Source organism: Amblyomma mixtum, chromosome 3 (genome assembly GCF_055824585.1).
Source record: "Amblyomma mixtum isolate Tamu chromosome 3, ASM5582458v1, whole genome shotgun sequence".
In the NCBI taxonomy this organism is placed as follows: domain Eukaryota; kingdom Metazoa; phylum Arthropoda; class Arachnida; order Ixodida; family Ixodidae; genus Amblyomma; species Amblyomma mixtum.
In genome coordinates, this window is record NC_143014.1 from 162,437,736 (window position 1) to 162,458,719 (window position 20,984).

The following is a 20,984-nucleotide window of genomic DNA, read 5'->3' on the forward strand; positions in this document are numbered from 1 at the left end:
AAGCGCGTTTTCTCCTGCGGAGCCCGAATCACGTTCCACATCGAGTGCAGCTAACCCGCCACTCGTAAGGCTGGATTTAGGTAACAGATAATTGCCCTGAAAGCCGACGCGAGTGAAAAAATTTGCTTCATGTTGCGAACGCCTCTGTTACGCCTCGGCTAGCTGGCGGCAGCATGCGGATTGACAGGCGCAGCGCACGCTGCCTTCGCCGTCTTCCATGGTCTTCCTGCCGCCATCGCCGAGCTCGCTGAGCCTCGCTCGCGCGGTTTATCGCGCAGATCACCCGCGCGCTATCTTTTCGTGGCGGCGTATCTTGGAGGCAATCTTTCTTGAGTCACGCCGCAGCTTGCTGCTTGGTGTCGCTCCGCACGGTGGCGATGCAGGATAGTTTGCCAAAATGGTTTTAGCCGTTTAAAGCAGAAAAAAATCTTAGTGGAATCTGCAAGTGCTTAGTTTTACATGAAAGTATTAGATTCAATTTGTTTTTTGGTTCTTTGATGATTTGTTTATTTTTACGTTTAGAAATTTAGTACTTTATTTGGTCATTTGGCGTTGCAGAGGCTAGCGATAGCTACGCGCGCGAAGCGGATGCTGCGCACGTTGTAGTACGTTTCGCTGCGCACTTTTTCCGCGCTGGTTGGCACTTCACGCCGCTGCAGTTTGCATTTTCCCCTTTTTCTGCGGTATCGTTTACTACCAGTGTTGCACTGAGATGTGAGCCTCGTTTCCAGCAAAAAGTAAGTAACCTTCCATTTCTCTTCTGTGGTGAAAGTGTCGGCTTTGCCGGCTAAGCCACTAACGCGCCTGATTGAACCTTTGGTTTACAAATCACAAAACAGTATCAGCCAGTGTTTTACATACCAAAGTGCAGCGTTGAATGTACTAAAACAGGGCATTTGCACGTATTTGAGCTTTTGTTAAGTGGATACAACTAGGCTGCTATCGCATGCGAGTTGCTTTCTTTACCAAGGCGATGACAAGGTGAACGGTACTCTTGCCAAGGACTCTCATCTGGCCACCTGTGTGCTCCAATTCTCCTTGCTGTGATTGCCGTCAGTGAAACTCGCGTTAAAAAGGCTTTGGTTATCTTAACTGCGTCAAGCTTTTATTTCATTGCGATTGAGAGCCCCGGCACAAAGGTAGTTTACTCAGTGGTGCTGCCTGTATGTGTGCAGGCTGTTCGACAGTGCAGTAAAGTACTACGGCTCTTTGCAGGCATGGCAGCTTTTATTTTTCGGAAAACCATTGCACCGTGCACAGCTGGCGTTGTCCCTACTTCACTGTGTACATTTCGTTTTGGGTACAGGCTGTTCAACAGTGGTTTTCAGAGGACCTCCTTGCCTGCTCAACTTCTCAAGTTTTGGTAAGCACGCTTTGCAACTCCTTCCTTTTCTTTAACTTCATGATTTCTTGTATAGGTCTAGGCTCTTTGCTAATGTTCATTCCACAAGCCCCATTATTTGTTTGTCCTTTAGAACTCCAACTGTTGGCCGGAGGAGCAAGGACCTGGTCTAGTTTCACGCAAATGAATAGCAGCACCTTGTACTTGGTTGTTCAGACGACTTGGCCTGGAGATTGTTTCAGTTCTGAGGTGGGAATCTGGACTAATGCTTCTTGTGCAGTGGTGTAAGTAATCTCTTGCAGTGGTGTAAGCAATCTCTTGCCCACTGTTTGAGCTTCATCGTACAGATTAGAAAGGGCTTCTTTGGCAATGCAGTGTTAGAAACCTTACACACACGCACTTTTATTTGTCTTATCTTTCAGATGTGCCCTGTGTGGCTGTCAAGTTAAGGTCCAAGATTTAACACATCTCTGGTGTATACTGAAGTGATGCAGGCATTACCAGGACAGCAGCATCTCTGCTATGTTTTCATGTGACGGTGCAAGATGTCAAACATCAACCACTTTTGATTCAGCCACATCTTGCAGGTAAGAGAAAGCCTGTTTGCAAGATGCAGCTTAGGAGGTTCTATGAGTGCAGTGTGCATCACAGTAAGGCAGTGCACTTGCTATTGACTGCTTGGCTTTCAGTGTCCATGCACGCTGTTTGGATTTTGCTTCTGTTAAAGGCCTCCACAGTGATTGACTTCTTGAGTTTATGGTGAGCCGTAGCACTCTGCTGAAATGCCGCTTGCAGTGACATCATATGCATCTATGTTTTTAATTAGCTTATTTTATTGCCTGTGCTGTCACTCCTTGCCATTTCCTGGTCTTATTTGCTTCCGACTCCTCATTGGCCATTCTCCATGCACCTGACTGACTGTGCTTTTGGTTACTCTTATATTTTTCACTTCTGCAGGCTGCTGAACCGAGCTGGATTTGACTTCCCCTTGTTACCGTCTAGTTGGCATCCTCCTTGAAAGAAAAGCGATTTTTGGAACACCTAGCGAGCTCTTCAGTGCCATCCAAATCACAGCAACTTGCTCATCAACGCATCCGTTGTGAACATGCCCGGGGCCGAATGATTTTTTGATTTAACAATTGGTTGCTGCTCGACACTTTCCCGCCATCCAAGTGCTTACCGTTGCAACGTCAGCCAAACCAGTGAAGCTACCTCCTCCGTGGCTTCTAACATTAATTTCCTGATCCTTTTCTTTTTTGTGTGGTTTTATATGCACTGGATTCAATAAAGAGTTACGCAGTGACTGAAAAGTGTGCTAGCATATGGATTTATGACTCATTACTACAGCCATACATCCCTTGTAATGTGGGCTCATTGTTCGGGTCATTGCAAATCAGTTTTGAGTTCATTTTTGAGTGGTGTATACCAGAAAAATGAACTATAACATTTTTAAAGCTTTAGAGGGTTTAAAGGCAGCACTAAAATCAGTCTTGAAATGCGTAAAATAATACAGGCACCCATTTCGGAAAAAAAAGGAACGTCTAAAAAAATTCTAGAAAAGTTCTACCTCAGAAGTTTTCTAGCCGTATACAAGCGTAGCGTTAGCAGAGCTAATAGAGGGCTAATAAACGTCCAAGTCTAAAAAACTGCTTAGGTGAAACTTCTTCTAGATGTCAAGCTTTTTTTTCCGAGACTTTTTTTAGACGTCTATTAGCGCTTTTTGTGTTTCGTGGGTTCCTACTTCGTGAGGGGGTCTGCGTGTTTGGACTGATTGTAAGAGAATCTCGATAATGTAGTGATCACCAAGGTTCTCCTGGGTGTTTGCCTCAGTGGTAAGGCGCTCGTCTACCGAGCCGGAGTACCCGGCTTCGAACCCAACCGCGGCGGCCGCGTTTCGATGGAGGCGAAACGCAGTAGGCGCCCGCGTGCTGTGCGATGTCAGTGCACGTTATCCCCAGGTGGTCGAAATTATTCCGGAGACCTCCACTACGGCACCTCTTTCTGTCTTTCTTCTTTTACTCCCACCTTCCTCCCTTCCCTTACGGCGCGGTTCAGGTGTCCGCCGATATATGTGAGACAGGTACTGCTCCATTTCCTTTCCTCAAAAACCAATTTACCAATTTACCTGGGTGTTACACCGCGCAGCGTGAGGGAGGCGGTGGGTGAAGGTGAGGTCGGGGGTAGTGTCTGCGCAGACGCTGTTCCCGATGCGAGTAGGGGTGGTGGGGTCTGTGAGAAGGGAGAAGCCGGCCTGTTGAGCTGCGAGCCAATGGGAGGGAGTGCTCTCCAGCGATCGCCGGGTCGACCAAGAAGGTCTGATTCGGCGAGCAAAACTGGCAGCAGCATCCAACGGAGCCCTGGACTAAGGGCAACCGACATTTGAGCAAGATGGACGAAGCCATCTCAAAACCGCCGAACACAACCGAATCTAGAGCTAATAAAGTTTTCACTCACTCACTCACTCACTGCGCCCCTTTGGGGTGTCGGTTGTGAAGCCCCAGGCCGTATGGGGCGTTGAAGTCCCCTACAATTAGGAGGGGGCATTTGAGTGCGGCGCGCTTGGCAAGCGTGAATAGTCGCTCGAAGCCGTGCAGCATGGCACTTCGGATGGCTGTATACGTTGAAGATGAAGAGGCTGTTATCCCGAGTGTGCTACGGCATGAGTTTGATGAGGAGGTGATCTATTTCAGGGACGTCTAAGGGGTGGGAGATGGTAGTGAGCGCACGGTGTACAAGGAATGCAACCCGAGGGGGTGTAGGAGAAATGAGGACGATGGGCAGGTAGCTGGGTAGGGTAGGGGGTTTGGGGGGGGGGGGGGGGGCTCTTGTAGCGCGAGCACGCCGGGGCCGTCTGCCCGAGCTAGGAACTGGTGAACCAGTTCCCGCTTGGCACCAAAGCCTCGACAGTTCCACTGCCAGATGGTGAGGCTAGTGCATGACCTCGCCATCACTGAAGGTGTTAGAGAGGGTGTGGAGCTGGGCCTTCTTTTTAGGCCGCGCGGCGGCACAAGCTGTCGCGTGGCTAGCCTCTTGCTCCTTAAATCGTTCGTCAGTTTGGCGAGCGAATTCGTCTAGACGGGTAGTGAGCCTGGAGAATTCTTTGGTGAAAGCCTGGATGGCTGTCTGCACCACGGCCTGAATTCTGGCTTCCATGAGTTTATCGAATTTGGGAGGTAGGACTGAAGTTACCTCGTCCGGGGTTGCTGTGGTCAAGAAGGTAGGGGGAGTTGCAGCCCGCTTCTTGGCTGGTGGTTCGCGAGTAGGGAGAGGTGGCGGTGGAAGAGTAGGGAGAGGTGAGGTGGCGTTGGAAGAGTGGAGGTAGGAGCGGCCTGGGACGCTGTGCCCAGGATAGGGGTTTGGGCCTGCTGATGAGCACGCAGCTGGGCCTGGAGGTGGAGGTTAGTGGTTTAGAGGGAGGCGAGCTGCGCGCGGACACGCAACAGCTCTTCATAGAGGGAGTTGGCGGAGGTCTGGGAGACTACGCCTGCCCAGCTCACCTGGTTGGTGGTGCAGTGGCCGGGTGCTTGGGCAGGTGGCCTCGGGGGACTGGAGGTGGTGGTGGCCTGGTTTCGGTCCAGGAGTGGGACCGGGCCTTGGGCTTGCTAGTGCTAGGCGGCTGTTTCGGTGCGGCAGGTTGCAGCACCGGGAAGGACTCCGGGGTGAGCCGCGGGGCCTGGGGCTTGCGGGTCGTGGAGCGGCTGCGGTGTTGGGATGGAGCCTTACTGGTGGAAGCCTGGCTGGCGTTTGCCTCGGCGGCTCGCTTGGCATCCCAATACCTCTTTTTGACGAGGTATGGAGTGCGGAAGCGCGCCTTGCACGTTCTGTCCGCCGTCAGGTGTGCTTTGCCGCAGATCTTGCATTGCGGCGTGCAGGAGTGGTCCTCGGGGGTTCTACTTGGTCGAGGCCGGGACAGCGGAGTTGTTTGGGAGCCGCGCGGTGGCCGAGTGCGCCTCAGTTAAGGCAGTGCTCAATCTTCTTTTTAAACAGGTGGCATCTATAGAGAACGGAAGAGCAATAGGTGTGCTTGGGCACTCAGTCTTTTTCGAAGAGAATGATGATGTACTCTGTCGAGCCCATCCGTCTGAAGTCGAGGATGGGAGGGTTCCGCTTGTGTCTGAGACGGTCCTTGATATCTTCGTATGAATGGTCGAGAGGGACCCCGTGGACCACACCGCGGGCGCAGTCCTCCGGGACTGCTTGGTAGGAGTATATGTCGTAGGGGGTTCCTTTGATGAGTACTGATTTGATGGCGAGGTAGTGGAGTTGGCGCTACGGGTCGGGAGTGTTGATAAGGATGAGGTGTTGGAGGGTATTGATGATGACTGTGTCATGCTTGGCCTCTTGAGGTCCGAGGCGGGCTGCTTGCAGAATGGCATCGCGAAGCACAGCGCCATTCACGGTCGGAAGGTTGAGGCCGCCACGGGGACAGAGGATGATCTTATGATCGTCGATGGGTAGCTTGGGGTGGCGTAGGGAAGACAGTTGGGGCGGCCGGGGCAGGCGCCCGGCCGTGGCTTGAGGCAGATTCGGAGTAATGGTGGGAGGGGAGTTGCGACTTGAGCATCGCTTGTCGTGCGCTGATCGCCAGCCGTTGGTAGAGGTCAGTTCCGAGGGTGCTATGTCTTCTCCCTCTACTACAATGGGTTTCATGCCGCCTTCGAGGCGCCGACGCACCGGTGGTCCAAGCGCGAAGCTGCGTCTCTAGCGGCGTTCGGTATCGGTGGCTGCTGCGCCGCGAGGCTTAGGCTCGTATCGCAGCGCTGCGAGGAAAAGATATGGACTTGCCTCTTGATGTGGTAGTCCAAACCGGGAAAAGGTGGTATCGGCAGGTTCCTGACGAGAAGCGAAAGCTGATGATACTAGTTTCAGATGGCTAGAATGAGTTAATCCGGTCGTAAAGGATAAAGTTTGCGGAGCGCATGTGAAGCGCGTCCGCTCACACGGCCTCCGAACGCTGGATCCAAGGTGTGGGACGAGATCATTTGCGAGCTTCACGGTACCCAACTGCACAAGTACGTACTGCCGCTGTTCGCGCCCGCTCGCCGTGCACCCTTTCCGAACGGACGAACGCAACAAACACGTCTGCCAGCGCTAGATAGCTAGTCTAAAAAGAAAGGTTTCGATATTGGAAAGTCTGCGAGGGTAAGTGCACAACACAGCCGCATAAACAAGCGGTTCCGCTGCCGGAACCGTGACGGCGTGCTTTCAGTTTCTGTGCAGTTGCGTCTGCGTGTGTAGCGAGACCCCATTGTTAATAAGTTACGGTGTGCGGCGTAACGAGAGCGCCCAAAGCCGAATTAGGAACGAAAAAGGAGGACGACTTACCCTACTACATACCGCTACTGTAGATTATGCAGTGCACAGCCGTGCGAGCGGACAACGCTTACCGTCTTGACATGCCGTTTTGGTGTGACTGTTGAACTTCACTCCGCGAAGCGCAGTTTTCGTGGACGATATTCGGAATAAAGCATTTTCGTTACGGCTACTGTGCTGGGTGGTTGTCCCTTCCTCGCGGTTCATGCGAGACAGTGACTAAAAATGACCTCGTAGGCCAGCGCTCACAGTGAAGGTGTTTACTTACCACTTACAAGACCTTGAGCAGCTTCATGTTCGCATATCGAGTGGAGCGGACCACATTTTTAAGTGAGAGGCTGACATAACTGTGAACTCGCGTAGCATCAATGAGTTGCCATGCGCGCGTTATTACAATTAGATAGGGGAAACCTTTGAAACGATTGCACGTCAGCTCATGAAGGCTACTTGATGCATTTGTCGCATCCAGGAAGTGCGACTTTAACATTCCTGAATACGGGGGTAGGGGGATTTGGCGTGGAAAGTTTTCACACAGAACCGCCATATGTCACGTGCTCGCACAAAATAGTGACGCGTTCTTTACTCCGTCATCTGCTCCGGGCACGACATAAAGGGAGCCTTCGATAACGTGAAACATGCGGCCATCGTGGAAGGTCTCAGTAACATAAACTGTGGAAACAGAGCCTTCCGTTATGTCAAAGCCTTTCTGACGGAACGAACGGCTACGATAGGCATCGGAAATACAAGATCGGAGAGCTTCACGGTGCCAAACAAAGGTACCCCGCAAGGCTCAGTAATATCACCGCTATTATTCAACATAGCGATGATAGGACTCACGAAAGTACTCGACGAGATAGAAGGCATCAGCTACGCAATGAATGCTGATGACTAGAGGCCGGATTTTTAGGCACTAAAAAACACGTTTTAGGCGCCATAAATAGGCGGCTAAAATCGCATTTTAGGCACCTAACGGAGAAAAATAGGCACTATAAACTTTATCAAAAGTGCACACAGTTCCGGACTTCAGCGCGCAATATCTGCCGTAAAATAAAACAAAAACACAGCAGGAATGATTTGGGACCTTAAAGGGCCCCTGCCCACCCCATGATTCCAAACACTCTCTACCTCACTTTGAGCGAGCCTCCTCTCCTTCCATTCCCTCCTCGAAATTTTTCTCTCCCGCTCCTCGTCGAGTAGGCTCGGCAAGGCAAAATCACCCCTTCCTTCTCCGGTGTAAGCCGGAGGCGTGGTGTCTGTGGAGTGCGTCACAGGGCGACGTTATGGCCCCGCCTTCAATAGAATTCTTTTCTTGGTTTTTGCATTTTCTCCGCACACTGAACGATCGAGAGGCGCGATCGGCTCGACCACCTAGACTTGTTAGCGAGCGCATCCTTTCATACATCTGTTTGTCATTCCCAGTTAACAAGCCACCTTTTCATTTTCTTTTAGGCCTCCCCACCGTTTCACGAGCGGAGGGGCGGAAGTCAGTTGTGTTCGAAACACACGGCGAAGCGCGGACCCGGCAACCGCCCGTTTGCTTTTCTCCATGCGTGTTTGTGTTCTGTGTGTTTGTGTCTTTTCTCCGCTCCAAAGCATATGTCATTCATTGGAGTCAAGGCGTACGCAAGATGCACGAAAGATAAGCGGTGTGTGTGCGGAGCGGTCAAGTGGGCGAGCGAGGGAAAGGCTCTGCTGCACTACTAATTAAAACCTTGTTTTGGGGGGCTCGCATAGAAGAAAAGAAACTGAGAAGGGAGCGCGCACGCAGAGCGTCTCGTGACGTGATCACGGCGGGGGGGGGGGGGGGGGGGGGGGCGAACCAACTCCTCAGTTTTACTATTTTTTACTTTTTATGGCAAGAGTTCAAGGCTGTCGCCGCACGCTCCCTCCGCAGTTTTTTTTTTTTTTTGTTCCTTCATGCGGGTTTGTAGGCATGAGCCAGAACAGAAGGCGCTGCGGAAAGCGTTGTGCAGACGACGCGACGCCAAGGCTACGCCCAACCTTCTCCCGTCAGTCAGAACGATGCACCAATGGAGTGCCTTCAGCGAAAGTAGCCCCCCTTGACGTCAGCGGGGTTCAGAGTAGTGGGCCGGGCCCGTTTTTGTTGAAGGAAAGAACGAGCGGGCTTTGATTTGAATTTTCGCAGCTTTCCGGGGCGCGCATGGCTCTAGTATTTTGCAGAGGTTATCTTCGATGCCTCATCTATGCAGTGGGCTTGTTTTTCAAAAATGTCCGGACCCTGGGCAGTGGCCCTTTAAGCAAGGTGCGAACATTAGAAGTCGTTTTTTTAAGGCTGTCACGCAACTTTTCGTACAATACACATGCTCCAGCAAAGCAAAAGGGACGGTTACCAACCCTTTTAAAACACTTTGGTATACCTCGAAACAAACAATTCGCTTGTCGTGTACAAAAGTAGGTACAATGAACACCTTAACAGGAGGCAATGTATTTAGAAATTGATAGAAACATTGTCAATTCAAAGCATCTGACAAATGAGATCAGTCTCCGCTCACACAGGAATTGAACTTATTTATTGCAGGCATACACGATGCTTCATCATTAATAAATATGTTGTCATTTGTGTAAACAGTGTTTTATAGTTTGTGGCTTTACGTAACTGAAGCCACGCGACTATCAAATGGTGCTTGCCATTAGAAGGGTCTGGAAACCATAAATTCTAGATGCTAGAAAATGTTACACGCAGTGCTGCTTGATGCGGAATATACCGAAAAGAATCATAGTTCTGCAAGGGTCTACGTACATCCACGAGGATCCATGGTAAAATAAACATCATCCATCTAGAAATCACTGTTGAAGCTATGTAAGCAATAGCAGACAAGCACCATCTGGGGCACAAGGAACGAAAATAAGGCAGGTTACCCAGGTGGAAATTTTTTTTCAGTTAAACTGTTTCCAGCAGGTTTATGGAACATTTTACAGTTGGTTTCAATTGGAACCAACTGGGAATTATTTGGTCGAACCTATAACTTACTCCGTATACTTTCCGAAATGTGGTGCCATCTGGTGAACTACCACTTTAAAAGCCAAAGTGGTGCCACGATAAAATGGCAGAAAATAGGAAAAAGGTTGCTTCGATATTTTCGGCTGACGTGGTTGGTATTGTGTACACAGCCGTCGTAGGTGCAGCGCTCACCACAGCCAACTGACGGGGTCATCTAATGTTGCCACGTGTGTGTTCTACTCAAAACCGAAATGGATTCGAAAGCAAAAAGATGGTTTGGTTTATGGGGTTTAACGTCCCGAAGCGACTAAGGTTATGAGAGACGCCGTAGTGGAGGGCTCCGGAATTTCGACCACCTGGGGTTCTTTAACGTGCACTGACATCGCACAGTACACGGGCCTCTAGAATTTCTCCTCCAAAGAAATTCTAGCCGCCGCGGCCGGGATCGAACCCGCGTCTTTCGGGTCAGCAGCCGAGCACCACAACCGCTGAGCCACCGCGGCGGCGGTGAAAGCAAAAAGAATCTGAAAGCAAAACCACAGAGTATTTCAGGCCCCTTTTCTGTAAAATAGGGCATTTTTAGGCACCGACGTCGGAAATAGGCATTTATAGGCACTGACACCCAAAATAGGCATATAGGCACTATAAAAAGAGTATTAAACGTATTGTCAACACCTAATTCGTGCTCATATGTAAAAATGGTGCGCCTACGAAGCGTTGAAAAAAATAGGCATTTGCCTAAAATCCGGTCTCTACTGATGACAACAATACGGACAACCACAGGCTCCCTAGCAGCTAAACAAGAGCGGCTACAAAGAGCGATCGACCATACTGAACAATACGCCGGGTCCAGAGGATTATCGTGCTCAGCAGAAAAATCAGAATACGTAAGAATAAAAAAAGGTGCACGAAAGTACGACTCCCAAATCACCCTGAAACTCGGAAACGAGACAATACCTGAGAAAACGGAAGTCAGGGTACTTGGAATGTGGCTGCAAAACACAGGACGATGCAGCAAAACCATCGCCTCTGTTAAGAATACAACAGAGCAAGTCGCCAGAATCGTGCGAAGAGTCAGCAGTAAAAAGAAGGGGATGAGAGAACAGGACACCCTCAGACTCATAGACAGCCTCGTCACGAGCAGGGTAACGTACAGCCTCCCCTACCACGAACTAAACAAGCAAGAGACTACAAATCGACACCATACTACGCAAAGCGTACAAAACGGCGCTCAAACTTCCAATGTCCACACCAACCGAAAAACTTATGGCCCTGGGAGTATCGAACACCTTCGACGAACTACGAGAAGCGCAACGTAGTGCGCAATTAGACAGACTCACTCAAACCAGAACGGGGAGACACCTACTGGAGAAATTACGGCTACCTCTAGGCACACAAAGAGACAAGGAACAGATTAATAATGAAGACAGAAACAACATCCGGGTAAGACCAATACCCTGACACATGGATCCCAATATACATCATGAAAGGCGACAAGCCAGAGTCCGAGCACTCACCAGGAAACTCAGCGACAATCCCAACGTAGTCTACACGGACGCAGCAAGTACCGATACCAACGCAAAACGATCGCCGTTGTAACAAACGAAGGAGGGCAAGAAATAACCAGCGTAACGATAAACAACCCAAACATAGAAGCAGCTGAAGAAGCCGCCATTGCTCTGGCAATATCGCACGGCAACGCAACAGGACGGACTCCAAACAAGCATGTAGAAACTACACAAGAGGCAGGATCGACAGAATCGCCAATCATATTCTACACACGACGAGAAGACACAAAGTTCCCGGACATGAGGGGATGAGGGGCAACGTGGCAGCAGACGAGTTAGCTCGAGGGTACGTCAACTGAGCCGACTCAACACTTTGCACCACAGGCACCTTTGACCCAGTTACCCCCACGTACTCAGATATACTCGATCATTACAGGGGTCAGCGGAAACGCTACCCAGCCCCACACAAAAGGCTCACCAAAGAGGAGGCGGTAGACTGGCGCAGACTACAAACTACCCACACCTGCACAAACTTCACAAGATTTTCCCTACACAACATGCAGACGAATGACCGTGGTGTCAGGGTAAACCTACACTAGAGCATGTCACATGGACCTGCCCTATGGCAGACTTAGAGCCAAGAATAAACAACCCGAGTGTGATGCAGTGGGAGCACTTGCTGGCCAGTGAGGGCGAGGAAGCGCAGCGATTTCTCGTACGCCGAGCCACGATGGCAGCAGTCAAGTGCGGCATCCTGGACCAAGGATCGACCACGGTGCCCAGCTAGTGACCCGTAAGGGTCAAGAACACTTGAAATTTTTTAACAATAAAGTTTTTTCCATCCATCCATCCACGCAGGGAGGCTTTGGACGCCGCGGCGCAGCCAATAGTAACGCTGAGCGCGTCGTCGTCGTCTGCTGCATTGCCTGCTGCACATGCGCAAGCACGCTAAGACTGCGGTCAAGTAGGGGTGTGAAGGGGGCAGCCGGCTTCAAAAAAAAAAAAAAAAATGGGCTGGTGGTTAACTCTGGTTAACCAAATGGTGTTGCGACAGCTAGAGTCTAGCCGACTCGTCGCTCTCCATAAAGCCCCACCTCGATGGACATTTCCGAGGCGTACACGCGACACCTCGCATGCGCACAACTGGCGAAGCGAGCGGCAGCGGCTCCGCGGCCGGCGCGACGGCGGAGCGCCGGTGCAGGTGGCGCGCCGACCAGACGCCGACAGCTGCGGCGGTTGCTAGGCAATGGCTCGAGTGCGACCATGGCCGTTGCGCCGTTACGAGGAGACAGGCGCCGTTACGCGACGAGGCGAACTGGCTACCGTAGTGTTGCTTTCGCAACAAAAATGTGACGTAACCGCCTCTCTAGAGTTATTTTCTTCCTCCGAGCCCTCCACTGCGGCACTTCTTCATTCCTTTCTTCTCTCAGTCCCTCCTATATCCCTTCCCGTGCTCTTTGTGGTGGTGTACTTGTCCAGCTGCGCACGCCGCTCATTTGAGATCCAAAGCATCCGAGGGCGCTTGTCTCGAAGTGAGCTGAGCATAGTGCCTGGTGCTTCCTATATCTGAAGTCCATTTGCTCACTCGCTGGGAGCCATTTACGCAGCAAGCTGGGTTTGCTCAGCGGGAACCTGCGCTAACTGCGTACTGAAAGGTGAAGGAAGGAAACAATTTTCTTTTTTGTGAATTTTGAACTCAACAGTCTGCTGTTATGACCACTCTGCACATTTCGCGTTGGAGTATCGGAGACACTATCTTTAAAAAGTGCAAAATACTTCGACAAGCGCAACTTATGTAAACCGTACTCGCCGAGGATTGCGTTTGGTCCATTTCGAAAACTTGCGGTGGCCGCGCATTGCAAGCAGGAACGACTTCCACTTCATAGATTTATTCACGCAAGTACCCGCATGTTGCACTTATCAGCACACGGCCGTCACTTATTTGTGTTAGGACAGGTTTCCGCTTCCTAATTCATGTTTTTCTTGGTAAAATCTATAAGCGCAGCGCCAGGACATGGCGAGAGCCGGAAATTAGTGCGTGCAATCTAGTTTCTCATAGAAAAGCGAGGGCTCGGGCAACTTTCGCAAGGCACGAGCATAGCTTCATTGGCCTGTGCACGAACATAGGGCGCGAACCCGCAGTAGCAGACTACGCCAGTGAAACGTTTGTCTTTCACAATGCGAAAACAGAAGCTTCTGAAGTGTAGTATTTCAAGCGCTAACAATTTTTTTGCAAGAATATTCGCTCTAAAAAGTTTAAACGCAAAAAAAACATTATTTTCCACGGTTCGCTATATTTGGCGGCATAGCGAGAAAGCCTTCTTTCGCCATGGGCAAATTTGGCAAACCATGGGCAAACCACTGGACATAATTAAATGCCGTCAATGATTGGCTCTGCCTCAAAAACGTTATGATTCAGCGCTTGACATGTAAAATATGAGTTAACAGATGTGTGCAAACTATCGCTTTAACATCAACGATAGAAATAACTACGGCTTTTACAAAAACTATATAAATAGCTCCGTAAGGAAGCAGTGAACCTACAATGGTTCGTGGAATATACGTGTCGGGGAACTGGGGGCAAGCCTCCTGGCCACATACATTTTAACGAGCGCACGAGAATGAAACAAGGACAGAAAGAAGACACACACCACAAAGCGCCATTATCAGTTGTGGCAGTCCGGGAACCTCCCAGAGGCATGGAGGACCGCCCTGGTTGTCCCAATCCTGAAGCCGGGTCGACCCCCAACGGCCATCAGCTCCTACCGACCAGTCTCCCTCACGTCTGTCCCAGGGAAGGTGATGGAGGCCATGGCCCTGGAGCAGCTGTCCTGGGTTGGCCAAGTCACCGGCCACTTCCCAGAACAGCAGTCAGGATTCCGTCGCCACCGCTGCACAGCAGACGCCATTGCAGACCTTGTCTCGACCCTGGAGGATGCCAAGCACAACCGCCACATTGTATGCCTAACTCTCCTCGACATACGTGGCGCATTTGACAACATCCTCCATGAGGCAATCCTGGAGGCCCTCACCATCATGGGCATCTCTGGCAACCTGCTGTAGTACGTGCAAGGATTTCTGGCTGACCGCCAGGTACGCGTCCGTCTCGGAACCAGCTCACCACGGGGCATCTGGAAAGGCGTCCCCCAGGGCAGCGTCCTCAGTCCGCTTCTGTTTAATGCAGGCCTGGCCCTGCTGCCTGCACTCCTGCCTGACGACCCCCTGCTTCCCATCCATGTGGGCATCTAATGCGGATGACATCGCCATCTGGTACAGGGGTCCCCGCAGACAGAGGGTAAAGGCCATCAAGACGGTGCAGCAGGCCATTGACGCTGTCAGCTCCTTCCTGGCACGTGCTGGGCTCGGCCTATCGCCCACCAAGACTGAAGCCATGCTCCTGAACATCAGGGTGGGGGCACGCCAGGGCTCCACCTTCCTCACCATGGGGGGCCGCAGCCTACCCTGGAGCCGGGAGGTCAAGTACCTTGGGCTCCGCATCGATGCCCGGCTCACTTGGCGCCCAGCAGTCAGGCACTTCCTGGGCCAGGCCTCCAGGGTGCATGAAGCAGTTCGATCCCTCCTGGCCAAGGCGAAGGGAATCACCCCAGAACTGGGCCTGCGGCTATACCGTGCCATGGCTGTCCCGCAGTTCACCTACGCCCTTCCTCTGGTCCACGTACCTCACCGTGGTCCAGCATCTTGCCATCGAGCGCAAACAGCGGGCGGCCATACGCCTATGCCTGGGGCTTTCCCGCTCCTCCCCTGTGGCTGCCACTCCGGCAGAGGCGGGCAGTTGGCCCATGGAGCTCTTGACCCGGCGCACCGTCCTCCGTCACGTGGAGCGCCTTCACAATGCCCCTGACGATCGCCCTCTCCTGGACCGCCTCCTCGACAGGCCCAACTCACACGTGGGCCAGATGGCCCAGGACTTCGAGCGACTGGTTGGGCGGCAGGCTGAGGCCTTTCCCCTCCCTCCTCGCCCCGACCAGGGTCAGCAGTATGGGATAGATATCCCTCCCTGGATCGAGGCGCAACACACCTGCCGTGGGCCTTCAGCAGGAGGTGGCCGCCATGCTGATGGACGACCCCCCAGGAGTGGTCCAGTTCTACGCGGATGGCTCCTTCATACCAGGAAGCTGTCCCTCTGCTGCTGCTGGCTGCACTGCCCCATCCCTCCAGATAGACAGGCAGGCAAGGCTACCATTTGTGGCCTCGTCCACAATGGCAGAACTTGCTGCCATCCACCTGGCAGCTGACATCCTGGAAGAGCGTGTAGACGTCTGCGATGCAGCTGTATACACCGACTCCAGGGCAGCCCTCCAGCTACTCCAGAGGCCCTTCAGAGGCCCACCCATGGTACGCAGGCTCTCCAGCAGATTGGACCGCATCTGCTCCAGGGGCACCCGCATCCGGCTGTCCTGGATTCCTGGCCACATCGGTGTCCGTGGCAACGAAACAGCGGATTTATTAGCCAAGGCAGCCCATGCTCCAGGCACCCCCCTCTCCTCTGCTGTCTGCCCCCTGGACCTCGCCGGGGCATCGTGGAGAGACATCTTTTCCTAGACCATCCAGATCCTCGGGTGGCCAATGGCCAGCCACCACGGCCGCTCCCGTCCTTGGGCCTCAACAACAAGGATAGAAGCTTCCTCTTGAGGCTAAGGGTGGGGAGCGCCAACACAGGCTCCCGCCTACACCGCCATGGCCTCAGCTCCTCCCCTGGGTGCACCCACTGCTCGGACCCTCAGGAAACGCTCCATCACCTCCTGTGTGAGTGCCCTGCCTTTTTGGCCCTCAGAGCCGTCCTGACGACAGGCCTCCGGCTCTTGGGCCTCCCATCCAGCAATGAGGAACAACTACTCTATCCCGGCGGACACCATCCAGCATCCTGCCAAGGCCTTCCGGCTGCTCCTCGACTTCCTGGAGGCCACCGGCCTCTACGGCCAGCTGTAAGGCCTGAGGCGGCAGCATGTGCCACTTGGAACGGACAATGCGGCGGCGCGCTCTCTTTCCCTACTTCTTTCTCCCCTCCCCTAACCCCTTTCTATGACACGCAGGCAGTGGGCACGGTGCCAACACACCAGTGTTGGCACACCCGTGTCACTCCCCCTTTTCATCCTTCCACTCATTCACAGAAGTAGTAGTAGTAGTTCAGCTCGTGCACCGGTGGGTGCAGGAAATTATCGTGCCCTCCAGTTTGTGTTTTGGACATTTACGATGCTGTGATTGTATGTGTTAGGGTGCCCTAGTATGAGTGCGCATCGGGCGACATCTGTCGCCGTAATGTGTTTTTCTGTTTTGTAGAGGGACGGCTGTCCCCTTTATGCTCCTGGGACCAAATAAACTTCTCTTCAGTGCACAAGCATTTGCAAGGCTTTGTGATTTGTTATTTGGAATTGATGCATTTCTCGGGTATAAAAGGCGCAAGCGTCGTAGTAGTAATGATCAGCAGGTATTAATCTCTTCGTTTGCCGAGCATTACCAGATTGTCGCACGATTCAGCATTTCGGGCGGCGTAAACGTACTATATATAAGTTAGAGCCTATCTCGCGGCAGGGAATTGAACCCGTTACCTTAATTGGGGGCTGCGTATCACACGCGGTTCGGCTGTCCATCAAGACAAGGGAGACTATTACTGTTTATTTCCTTTTCTCAAAAACCAATGTTCGATTTGTCCAACGTACTACAAGGCGTCGCGCCGAACGGACGGTGGCATTCCGTGGACTCCCTGGCAGCGCTGCAAGACGCTGTCAGTTGAGGATTAAGCGTCCTCCAAATTTTTTATTTTATTATTTTGTTTTACTAGTGCGTTTGTTCATGCATGCAGCGTGCATGTATGTATTGTATAGCCCATGCAGTAATACGCAAGGTTATGAAACTTTGTTGTTAGTGAGGCACTGTATTATTCTCAGACTGACGCATCATCCTCGCAATGCGTTAATAACAGAAAAAAAATAATGGTGATTACACCAGCGGAAATGCCGAGAGCCACTTGGCCCACACTTCGCTTCTGCAATTGTTGCATTAGCAAATTTGAATGCTGCTGCCACGCGTACGTATAGTGGGTGACAATTGTGGTTTGGTTTTGGCAGAGTCGCAAGAAGCTTTACGGTGTGAGAAATGTGATGTCATGGGCTTGAGCATCTTGAAAAAATTGGAGGAAAGGAAATGGCGTAGTAACAGTCACATCTCAGTGGACATCCGAACCGCGCCGTAAAGGAAGGGAGGAAGTGGGAGTGCCGCAGTGGAGGACTCCGGAATAACTTCGACCACCTGGGGTCTTTAACGTGCACTGACATCGCACAGCACACGAGCGCCTTTTGCGTTTCGCCTCCATCGAAACGTGGCCGCTGCGGCCGAGTTCGAACCCGGGAACTCCGGCTCAGTAGCCGAGCGCCCTAACCACTGAGCCACCGCGCGAAGCGCGTTAGCGGTCAGCGTTTCGAGATCATTCGCCCTATGTTCGAAACACCGCATATTTGTGGCTTTTGCCTACCGCATTACGAGCAGCGTTCAGAGCACGACGCTCCGCCTCGGCTACATCCATGGTCCTTCCGCAACGCGACCAATTGTGCCACGTAGACACATAGACGCTGGCAGCTTAATCATAACTGCTGGAATATATAGCGGAGAGCAGGATGCAATGTCGTGCAGTCATTTCCGTGTTATCTTGAGCGTCGTTTCAAGGCATTTGGCGGCATCTTGTTGTGACTGCGCCCCACCCGATGACATGCCTCGCGAGCCGCAAAGTATGAGGAAAATAATTAGCTTTTACTTTTGTTAGAGGCAGACATACGGTCTAGGCTTTATGTGAAACAATGGCTGTGTAATGCTTCCGTAACATTCCTCTCTCTCAAAGGCACGTTTGCACATGTAATCGGTTGTGCTTTTCAGGGCACAGTTGCCCATTCGCCTTAAATATTTATCTTTTTAGTGCTGCAAAGCTTGGCGATTGTTTCGAAGTGGATATTTGCTAACACACACTCGCACACTAACTCACAGGCTAACGTTGAATGGATCCAACTAGCTGTATACTCACTTGTGTCTGCATGTAGATTGACGAATACAATGCCATAGTTGTCCATTGTTACATGGTTGTGATCAAAAGAATTTTGATGTAGGATAAATTGTCTGGATAGAGAAATGCGCAGAATATAACCAACCCCTATATATAGCCTTAATTGATTACGAGAAAGCATTTGACTCAGTGGAAACCTCAGCTGTCATGCAGGCATTGCGAAATCAGGGTGTGGAAGAGTGTTATGTGAAAATATTGGAAGATATTTATAACGATTGCACAGCTACTATAGTTCTCCTATAAAGTCAGCAATAAAATTCCAATACGGAAAGGTGTCAGGCAGGGAGACACGATCTCACCAATGCTCTTCACTGCCTGCTTACAGGAGGTATTCCGGGGGCTGGAATGGGAACAGTTGGGGATAAGAGTTAATGGAGAATACCTGAGTAATTTGCGATTTGCTGATGACATTACCTTGCTAAGCCACTCAGGACAAGAACTGCAAAGCATGATCAATGAGTTAGGCAGGCAGAGCAGAACGGTGGGGCTAAGAATTAACATGCAGAAAACCAAAGTAATGTTCAACAGCCTAGCAAGGGAACAGCAGTTCGCAATTGGTAGCGAGGTGCTGGAAGTAGTAAGAGAATATGTCTACTTAGGGCAGGTAGTGACCGCAGATCCGGATCATGAGAGGGAAATAACTAGAAGAATAAGAATGGGGTGGAGCGCATATGGCAGGTTCTCTCAGATCATGAATGGTAGCTTACCAATATCCCTGGAGAGAAAAGTATACAACAGCTGTATCCTACTGGTACTTACCTATGGGGCAAAAATGTGGAGGCTAACAAAGAGGGTTCATCTTAAGGTAAGAACAACACAGAGAGCTATGGAAAGGAAAATGATAGGTGTAACATTAAGAGATCGGAAGAGGGCGGAGTGGGTCAGGGAATAAACGCGGGTTAATGACATCTTAGTTGAAATCAAGAGGAAGAAATGGGCTTGGGCAGGGCATGTAATGCGAAGGCAGGATAACCGCTGGTCCTTAAGGGTAACGGAGTGGATTCCAAGAGAAGGCAAGCGTAGCAGGGGACGGCAAAAAGTTAGGTGGGCGGATGAGATTAAGTTTGCAGGGATACAGTGGCGGTAACTGACAAAGGACAGGATTAATTGGAGAGACATGGGAGAGGCCTTTGCCCTGCAGTGGGTGTAGTCAGGCTGATGATGATGATGATGAAATTGTCTTATAGTTGACTGACAGCAACCACAAAATTTCTTTATAACCACTGCTGCGCATGAAGCTGCAGCACTGCGTGTCTCACAAGAATGCTGTTCGTTTATGAGATAGTCGTCTTGTGTCAGCACAGGCAATAATGGCTGATAAGAGGTCATTGGCTTTTGTAGTGTAATTGTCATGTATAACGCACGCAGCAACCACAGTAAATAAAGTAAGATTTGGAATGGCACAACCATATCAGAAAAGATGCAAGGCATGAAAAGAGAACTCTCATAAATAATTTAAAAAGCACGTACAACTATTTACATGTCACCACGCCGTACACAAGGTCATATCAGCTTTCACAATGTTGAACATTAAAAATAGTCTTAGTGATTGCTTGCGCCCTTTCGTTAGCGGTTCCTTTCCAACCAGCTCACCAAGTTTAAACCAGTCAGTTTCGAACATGTATCGGGCGGCCGCGACGACAACTGCGAACATTTCTGCAAATATGTTTAACAGAGGTCCTCGCTTGCATACTCAAATATTAAGCACGCAAACATGGCGTATTCAAGAGATAGCTGCCATTACTGTGCTATAGGCATCTAGAGTAGCAGCCAACTTTTATAACAACCCCGCCAGAATAAATACATTCAGCAATGCGCAAAATATCATAGCTAGTCTGCACCGCAAGCAGAATGAACACCAGGGTCTGAAACATTCAGAACCACTGCTTTAGTATCAAGATCATGAGTGAAGGAGTCCAACTGCAGTAAAATAAATATGTCCAGCAATGCACGCAACATCACAGCTAGACCTGCACAGCGAGCATCGTGACAACATGAACACCATGAAACGCTACTTTCGAGACAAGTCCGCAAACGAGTCCAACTACAACAAAACGAATGTGCCAGGCAATGCCCGCAACATCAACACTCCACCTGCAGAGCCAGCAGCGCGAACGGCGGGGCTCATACAACACAATACACGGTTTTCGTAACCCGCGAGCGGATGAATCCATCTAGATCTACGCCGAACGTCATTACTGCGAAAAAAGACTGCAGTCGCTCGTGCTTCACACCAAATCTTCCGAAAAAACACAAAGCAGTAGTGAAGAACCGTCACTTAGCTCAAAGGTGCGCAGATCCATGTGCATTATCGCAGTTTGCCCGGCCCATACTGTGCAGCCAAGCCATTTAGCAAGCCATGTTGTTTTTCCCGGATGGAATAATGAAAACTACTTTGCCGTTGTTTCCTCAGCTGTTGCACCCATAAGCACAACACAAGCTTGGTGTTATCGCAACACATAAACGCTGTCTACGCTAGTGAAACCCTTCCCGCCAAAACTCCCGTCGTGCCGAAGTCTGCTGCGGAGCAAAAAAGTGCGTGTTAAAAGACTATAGACACCTAATTTTTGCATGTTTTCTTATTTTAAACGATGCATTAGACACTAATATTCATCAATCACCCTGTGATATTCGCTTAAGAAAGCTAAATAATTTGTGATTGAATTTCTTCTTGGCACTGTGTCGTTCTCATATTCATCAACCGAATGATGCCTGTGACGTGTTGTTGGTGTTTGGGTCACGTGAGGCAGGAAAAAAAAACAGCAATATAGCTGCTGCTACGTC

General features: G+C 50.8%; 1 protein-coding gene and 1 long non-coding RNA gene across 7 annotated transcripts; one reads left to right on the forward strand and one right to left on the reverse strand.

Annotated features, from left to right (window-relative positions):
- Nucleotides 1-556: 556 nt before the first annotated feature.
- LOC149352554 (uncharacterized) lies at nt 557-2,642 on the forward strand. Of its 6 annotated transcripts, XR_016290817.1 has the most exons (6): nt 560-737; nt 1,216-1,363; nt 1,476-1,626; nt 1,765-1,929; nt 2,032-2,101; nt 2,300-2,641. It is a non-coding gene; the product is annotated as an uncharacterized LOC149352554 (long non-coding RNA). The 6 variants fall into 6 exon arrangements; XR_016290816.1 differs by having other exon boundaries at nt 557-737; nt 1,765-2,101; nt 2,300-2,642; XR_016290815.1 differs by lacking the exon at nt 2,300-2,641 and having other exon boundaries at nt 564-737; nt 2,032-2,270.
- Nucleotides 2,643-12,579: 9,937 nt separating this feature from the next.
- On the reverse strand, nt 12,580-15,010 carry LOC149352555 (uncharacterized). The gene is made up of 2 exons (XM_089577198.1): nt 14,158-15,010; nt 12,580-14,053 (listed from the first exon to the last, which is right to left on the reverse strand). The coding sequence occupies exon 1, from the start codon at nt 14,759-14,761 to the stop codon at nt 14,243-14,245; it is 519 nt and encodes a 172-aa protein (XP_089433324.1). The 5' UTR covers nt 14,762-15,010; the 3' UTR covers nt 12,580-14,053; nt 14,158-14,242.
- Nucleotides 15,011-20,984: the final 5,974 nt, after the last annotated feature.

Coding starts and splice junctions, on each gene's coding strand:
- LOC149352555 (XM_089577198.1), bottom strand. CDS start 14,761: ATGGCACGGTATAGCCGCAGGCCCAGTTCTGGGGTGATTCCCTTCGCC.